This window comes from Gymnoscopelus braueri, assembly GCF_963280865.1.
Source record: "Gymnoscopelus braueri genome assembly, chromosome: 22".
Classification (NCBI taxonomy): Eukaryota; Metazoa; Chordata; class Actinopteri; order Myctophiformes; family Myctophidae; genus Gymnoscopelus; species Gymnoscopelus braueri.
Window position 1 is genome coordinate 22,061,086 of NC_137624.1, and position 8,132 is coordinate 22,069,217.

The window sequence follows — 8,132 nt, forward strand, 5'->3', positions numbered from 1 at the left end:
TATAAGGTGAATGGGCTAAGAATTTGAGTGCCAAGAGAACAAGGAAACAAGGTGTAGCCGTATTTTGTATTTATATCATTAGTGTATATATGGAGTCAATATATTATTTGGCATTTTGTGTTGCTTGTATTTTGTGTTCCTGTTTCTGCAAGATGGATAGAGGGTGAGGTCGAGCATGGAGGGCTGATTTCAAAGTGACTATCAGCTGCCTGTGGCAATTTATAGTCAAGTCTGTTGATCACTGGAATCTGCCAGCTGCCCATGGAGAATTGGTTCCCTCCATGGATTGGCCAGCTCTGATGAACCCTGCTTGCAATGGATGGGAGAACACTCACCATAGACTATAGAGTTCACTCAAGAACTAGAGTAACAGTAGAGGACTGCCAGCTTTGGCTGCAGAAGAGCTAGTTCTTAGCCTCTCACCCAAACCAAACCTTTTTCCTTTGTGTATTATTGTAATTTTTAAATAAACTTTTACTTTGTGTCTGTAATAAATATATGTTCAGTTTGAAATTCTTTATCCTTTAAGTTAGTATGTTACGGCCTTTATACCCCTAGACTAAGGGTCGTAACATAATTATATGCTACCAAGATAACAAGCAAGCAAAATACTAAGTAGGCTATCTACAATGTATAGCCAATGAGCAGGAAGTTTATGGTGCAGTAATTGTGCACAGTTTAACCATGTGACACATTTGGCATAAGAGTAGGGGTTGCTGATGAACAGAAAGTTCATAATGCTCTGCCAGATAAAAAAAGAAAAAGAAAAAAAAACACGTTTGGTTAGTTTCACCTTTTTAATGTTGAATGCGCAATAAAACTGATTTTTAGGATTACAGTAAAACAAAACAAAAAGCAATAGCGTAAATCACAAAATATACTAAATATATTCAGTGCATAAGGTATAATATTTGTTCACAATTACTGTATATGCTCTTTCATATAATACTGGTAAATCCATAATGAAAATAGGTTATTACAGACAGTAAAAAAACACACAATATTTTCACTGTTTTGCTCAAATGCTATCTCACTGGCATACATGTTCAAATTATTACAAGAAAGTGTAAAAAGATTATGGAACCCATATAATGTTTGTTGAATCCTGATTTGTTTAACATATTAAGAAATTAAGCAAACAGTGTTTGAGCAATCAAGACAGGTAGAAGATGTTGGTACAGTATTAAGGCCTTCTAGCCCTCCATGGATACTCTTCATATTACTACAGCAACATCTCGTCCCCTTTTAAAGTGTGATGACCTGTGGGATCTAGGGAGAAGCATAGATGAGAGGTCACTCTCACAGAAAGATAATATAAGCTCACAACGAGTCGTGACACGATGCATTGGAAGCTTGTAGATTCGCTATTTTGGCACGCGACAGCATTGTATGATGGGGAACTAATAGTCTTGTTCCATAGCTGTAGTCTCAGGTTTTCAGAAGTCAAGTTGGCATACCCGTTCTGTTCTAGTTCATTTTCACACATGGTTCATTTGATTGGCATGGCAGCAGGGTTGAAACAGATATGACATCTTCACATGCATTTCCAGTTCAAATCTGAGTCAATCAGATGAAGCTATAGGGAAATGAACAGAACAAGAAACAGGTAGGCCTATGCAACCTTATGGAAACCTGGGACTACAGCTGTGCACAGAGCCTATGCATAATGCTGTCTTGTTATTGGCCAAGATGTACTGTATATTAGTAGATTACTTCATTGTCCTGAAGCTCCTGGTCATCCAGTCCAACAAGCAGGTTCTCTTGGTCCATAGGGTCCACCTGGTTGGCTTGTTCGTCTTGATTTAATGCACCTGTCTCATTCTTAATATCAAAGACAGAAAATTGATATTTAGCTTATTTTGTCTCACAATTTAGAAGATTGTATTTTTGAGACTGGTGCTGATCAAATAAGCTTGGGTGAAATTGTTAGTATTAACCATACCCTTGATCAAGTGGTTGTCAAGACATTGCAGAAAATAACACTGTACAATAAATTTAAAAAAAACAGAGTCTGACCTCATTTCCTTGGACATCATTTTCTTCTTGGCCTGCAACACCAACATTTTCATTAAAACCATAATTTGCAGCTATATTTTCATAGCTATATTCAAAGGAAGCAGAACAAAATAATTGTATTCTCATGTACTTGTACACAATATGTAACAATATTTGAATATCGAATCTTGAACATTGAATAATACATACATTATTGAACATGAATTATGACCAATAATTATTATGACCAAGAATATTACTGAGAAAAGTATATCAATCCCCACAATTAAGAATTAAAATGCTCTTTCACCTGAACTGCGTCTCGGCTCTCTGAAGCACGCAAGATTCAGCCTTGGGATTGTATTGCAGTTGACGAGCCTTGATCTCGGATTGAAGACATCCTGAGGAACAGCGGTAATTCCAGTGTTGTCACAGATGATTCTGGTCAGGGTTGCGCGTTGCAGTTGAGCTCTCTGTGCAGGGGTGAAGACATCTGGAGCCTCATACCACAACCTGGGAATAGAAAAGAAGGTGTGAGTATGTATGTATGTATGTACAGTATGTATGTACAGTATGTATGTATGTATGTATGTATGTATGTATGTATGTATGTATGTATGTATGTATGTATGTATGTATGTATGTATGTATGTACAGTATGTATGTATGTATGTATGTATGTATGTATGTATGTATGTATGTATGTATGTATGTATGTATGTATGTATGTATGTATTTCTATATCACTCACCTGTCTCCTGTACGGATATTCGCGAACTGTTTTCTAATGAGACAGGCAAACAGAGGGCCAACACGGGCACCTCCGCTAAAAGGCTCAGCTACACCACCGAGCCAGACATCGATGTTAGCAGGTGTGCCATAGAGCTGAAGCAGACTGCGAGCCAGGGTACGATTCCCCAGAACCACACCAAGCTGAGCCTCATTTTGAGGTTGAGAGAGTCCACAATCCCTGCGCCAGGCGTTGTAACCTTGTTTGTAAGCAAAGATAATTGTTATGGATTTTGATTAAACAGTGATGCTTTTTTTGTTTTTTTTATTTGGTGAGCAGTATCATACGGCTTTGTGGTGAAAATGGCCGAACTACAAGTTCATGCTTTGTAAAGAAAGCTTGTAGATCTGCTATTTCCCCCCAAAAATATTTGTTTTATATATTTTGAACATTTTGAAATCTTCGCATAGGCCTAGAATGAAATATGGACACCAGTTTGAAAGTGGTTAACACATGTACTGTACCAGGAAGGCCATGGTCACGTCCTCTAGCCATGTTGAGGGCAGCCAGGTCCAAAGCTACTTCCATGACAAATTGGAAAAGCTTGTCCCTCACAGCATCCACCAACATGTTATCCTGAGTGTTCAGTTTAGCCGGCGATCTAATCATGCCACGGAGCACAGGGTCAATGCCACCTGAGAAAACCAATGTAATGTATCGTTACAATACCCATTGAAGAAATATTATTTTAAAAACTGTCCGATTGTCTTTGAAAACATAATAATCTTTTGGACTTGAGAAATACATTTTCACATTTTTACATTTTTGTGAAGTGATTAATGTGAATCATGAAAGATAGGTTTTCTGCACATTACACAGTGTTGCCTTCATGTATAGTACACTGGTTTAACTGAATGACGTACTGTACCTTCAAAAACAATTCTCCAGGGAGTAAAGAAGGCCTGGAACAAGGGGACATTGCGGACATTAGCCTGTCTGTAGTTTGCATCCAGACGGGGCAAGACAGGCTGGAGGGTATTATGTGCAAAGCGGTATGCTGCTGTAGCAAACACGTTGGAAATGCTGGGGTCTACATTAGGGTTGTAGCCACGGTAAGGGCCAAGCTTTCGGACTTCGGCAGGACCAAGAATATGTTGCAGGTAGTCTCGGAACACAAACACCTAGAAGATATGAAATATTGTGGTGTAAGTCAGTCATGTGCAGGAACAGTGAGTGTCTGGATGAATATATATACAGTCTGTCTCATCTGTAGTTCTGGCAGTTCTGTTTCAATAGTTCAGTTTCTACATTTGTCTGGAGATGATTATGGCGGGGAGGATGAGGAGGAAGCTGAATGCTATAATGGAGGCCCCTCTCATCCATCATAATTTATTGATAGACTGAACATATATTTTTATTGATTGGCTGTACATACTGTATATTCATTCATTCAGAAATCCGGTACAGATATCTAGTGCCAGAATCTAAGCTTATGTTTATGTATCTTATCATATCTTACAGTGATGTATTATTATGATTATTTTTATGTTTTTAATATGAGAAATATAAGCACAAGTTCATATGTTGCAAAGGTCATGTTACCTGTGTGTAGGCACCATTAATCTTGCGAGCCTCTTCATAGAGTGTCTCACTGTCCCATTGTGGGTTAATTTTCCTCAGTTCGCCGGCTAAACGGTTGTGTTCACGCACAAATAGCGTGTGAATAGATAACAGGTATATGTTTTCATTCACACGGGAATCACCTGAAAAAATAGCAAAACAGACAATGACCAAATATCAATCACTTCCTCTTGTCAATATGTCAAATACTATCATTGGATGTCCGCCTTAATTTGAGTGGTCAGATGGGCTTTACAAGAGTGTATAATTAGCATTCTTCGTTCTTCATCAGATTAAAATATTTTATTCTCAGCCTCAGAGACAAACAGAGCACACACTAACCTGCAAGGAAACAGGGCACCTCTCTTGCATTTCGGTCGCCGGTGATTTTTCTACGTGTGGCACACATGTTTGTCCCATTCATAGGGTCGAAGGGAAGCAGTTCACGTCTATTGTCTCTGCATGACGGATTGATACGCATCAGGCCCCTGTTATTTGTTAAGTCACGGAGGCGAATTGCTAGCTGTTCCTCAGACCCATATACTTGGCTAAGGTCAAGGAAAGCTGTCAGAGAATTGATCTGCTCTCTCTTGCATGGTTGACCACCAAAATTGAAGGCTGAAGTTCCTGTTCCACAAGCAGGTGCCGATCTGAAGGAAGGTATGCAAGGCAGGGGGCGGGGTCGACGAGGGTCATTACGGGGGAACTGTTAATAAGAAAGCATAGATTAAGCACTTAAGTCCTATATACTTTGACAATTATTGAAAATAGTTGATCTATTAGTTTAATGACATGCCCAAAATATATAGGGACACCAGATTCAAAGTGCTTGAAGTTTATGGGAAGAAAAAACAACAACACTGGGAACAGTTTGGGAAAATGTTGAAATTGTTGCAGGCTAATAACATAACATAAACATAAAGATTATTGCACTAAGGCGAGAAGAAGGACACCAACCCGAATGGGGATGCAGGGCTCAACTTCTTCACAGCTCTCTTCACAGTTAATATTGTTGCTGAAGGAACGAATGCTGGGGGAGAAAGGTGTGAAGCTAAGATCATGATCGTTCCACTGGCCAAAAAAGGTTGTCATGAGGGTGTTCTCTCCGTCATTGACCACGTTTCTATCCATTGCACGTAGAATGTTGTTGGAGACCTCTCTCACCTAAAGAGAGGAGCAGAATTGGTTATGTTTGCAAAATAATATATTGAAGATGTTATTCTGATACCTCATGCATCATGCTGTACATCCAGTTAGCCTACAGTATATTATACCAGTGGGAGCATGAAATTGTTGATCCTGTTTCTGGAGCCTTTTGTTAGGAACACTCCATCATCGTATTCAGCAGGAAGCCAGCGGACGAATGGTGTGTTGGAGGCCCCAAGACGAGGGTTCCTCCTAGAGAAATAAACATGAAAGTCATGCATTTGATAGATGCAATTGAGAAACCCAAAGGAAACATAAAATTCCAGCCAAATGTCTAACACATTTTGCTGTAATATTAGAAACACTGTTGTGGAACATTTGCTTTTCTTAAAGTTTCTAAAATTAAATTAAATTGATGTCTTGAAAACGTAAGGTGCTCAATCATTACATCTTTTGAGGTAAATGTTTCTTCATATAATAAAAGCTCTTACAAGTTGTTGCAGAGGCTTGTGATTGTTCGAAACCTGTTCACGTTTGGGATGGTGCGGCATTGCCATTGCGGGGAACGTATTCGAGCAGAACATCCAGTTATGTCAGCAAGCATCCTCAGCTGCTGAGGAGAAAGAAGATCTGGAAAGAATGTATAAAAATGTTAATATATGTCATATATTGGAGTTGTGCACCAAAAATGGTGATCTACAAGCTCACAACGCCTCACAATGCTACATATTGTGAGCTTGCAGATCTGCTAGATTACACTATTACACTACACTTTTAAGGGACACAGGTATAAATTGTGTGAAATGTGCATTTGTGTTGAAGTCTTAGCTGACCTGTTGCATTCAGTGAGCGTTTGTGCACATGGTGGACCTTGTCGTGCAGCAGTCTGAGGGTTTGGGCCATGTAGTCTGCAGATCGCACTGCTTGGCGGGTATCTCCACGTGGCTGCTTCATGAGCCGAAGAATATCAGAGGGGCTAACTTGATCCCTACGCACCCTGCGCAGGCTCCTTTAAAGAAAATTGGTAGTAATGATAAATGAAAGAATCAATAGGCCTAATCTTGTCCTACAGAGATCGAAATATCCTCCTGTCCTAGATTTTTGTTTTCATTTGTGATTATATTATAAGTGTGGTAGATTAGCTCAGAGCCTCGACTGCCTAAAGACCAAAAGCCTAATCTCCCCCAGCCAAGGATGATTCCCTTTTAGGCTAGTGGATAAGATCATGGGCTTTAGTGTCCCTTCCTGTGTGGGCTCAAATCCTGGGTGTTACACAAGCCATTTAATTGTATTATTATTTTTTTTACCGATTATTACCTTTCCTGATGAAGCAGAATAAATGGGTTGTATGCATTATTCAGTTGTTTAGTGAACTGTACTGTATGTAGTAGGTTAATTCATTAACTCACTCTTCTCTGGAGTACTTGTAAGCTTCATCCACAATTTTCTTTGCCTTCTCAAAAGCATCTTGAAAGTATGGGCTGCCCAAATGTTCCCCTGTAAACCATCAGAAAGATAATTAGTCATGTCCTTCCATACCATGGAAATTGCCAGGGTTTGTAATATACATGCAAGTAATGACCAACCTATGTTGAGCAGCTATACAATGAATATAATATAACTTAATGAAATTATGCAGGAGTTTTTCATTTTGTAAAATATTATACCTGATGGAGTAGAGTGGCTGTGCATGAAGCACATGCCCAGTGTCAAAAAGATGAAGAGACAGGGATTCATCTCTGAAATGTATGATGAGAGAAGAAATATCAGTCTATTACATATATGAGTGCCTACAATAGGTAATTTTAAAATCTTTGCAAAAGATGACAGAAAGAAACATAATAATTACCTGTGACTTTGATGGTCCTCTGAGAACCCCAAAATATGAAGTTGTTTTAGCATTAAGATCACTAGCCCTACCACTACCACTAGCCCTACTTATAGTCAGAAAAAGGCCTCGCCCCCCTGTGTTGTAGCTCAATGGTAGTTCCTTCTTCATTCTCCCCCCCCTAGCTCAAGTGGTACTGTAGTTCCTTCTTCCTTCTCCTCATCATTAAGTGTCTGTTTGTGTTAAAACATTCTGAAGTGATATTTCTGATACACTGGCTAAAATTACAGAAGCTCCCTTCCTGTTAGACCCTGAAATTTGCCTCTTAGGCAACTTCCTCTTGAGAAGATTACTCATCTTTGTCACTTTTTTGAAGATTTGGCAACCTTATTTGGACTATATGGAAACGTTGTCCCTACCTGTATCAGAGATGTTATAGGTTGTTATCTACAGCTATCTCGGTCTAGATCTATTTTTTCTCGAAGCTACTTAATGTTTATACTGCAGATTTGTCTCTTCTTGTTGTTCCTTTTCTTTTCTTTTTTGTACCTTTATTTTTGATTATGTTTTGATTTATGTTTTTTTATGTCCTTTATGTGTGTGGGTTTGTATGTGGGGGAGGGGGGAGGGATGTGGGGGTTGTATGTGTACTTTTGTGAAAAATGTAAAATGAAAAATAAAATATTTTAAAAAAAGTGTTTGTTTGTGTTGACTAGACTTTATCATTCACTGATAAGGATCTACAAATGAATTAAATGTATTTCAAATTAAGATAGCCCTCTCTGTTAATAATAATAATAATAATAATAATAA

General features: G+C 38.7%; 1 protein-coding gene across 1 annotated transcript; it reads right to left on the reverse strand.

The window, feature by feature from the left end:
• Positions 1–789: 789 nt before the first annotated feature.
• LOC308079111 (eosinophil peroxidase-like) lies at positions 790–7,423 on the reverse strand. The gene is made up of 16 exons (XM_080420470.1): positions 7,341–7,423; positions 7,159–7,230; positions 6,901–6,988; positions 6,325–6,500; positions 5,983–6,121; positions 5,620–5,743; positions 5,303–5,509; positions 4,688–5,051; positions 4,328–4,488; positions 3,654–3,906; positions 3,250–3,420; positions 2,747–2,984; positions 2,306–2,508; positions 2,017–2,048; positions 1,714–1,821; positions 790–1,269 (listed from the first exon to the last, which is right to left on the reverse strand). The coding sequence occupies exons 2-16, from the start codon at positions 7,226–7,228 to the stop codon at positions 1,246–1,248; spliced, it is 2,358 nt and encodes a 785-aa protein (XP_080276596.1). The 5' UTR covers positions 7,229–7,230; positions 7,341–7,423; the 3' UTR covers positions 790–1,245.
• Between the last annotated feature and the right edge of the window lie 709 nt (positions 7,424–8,132).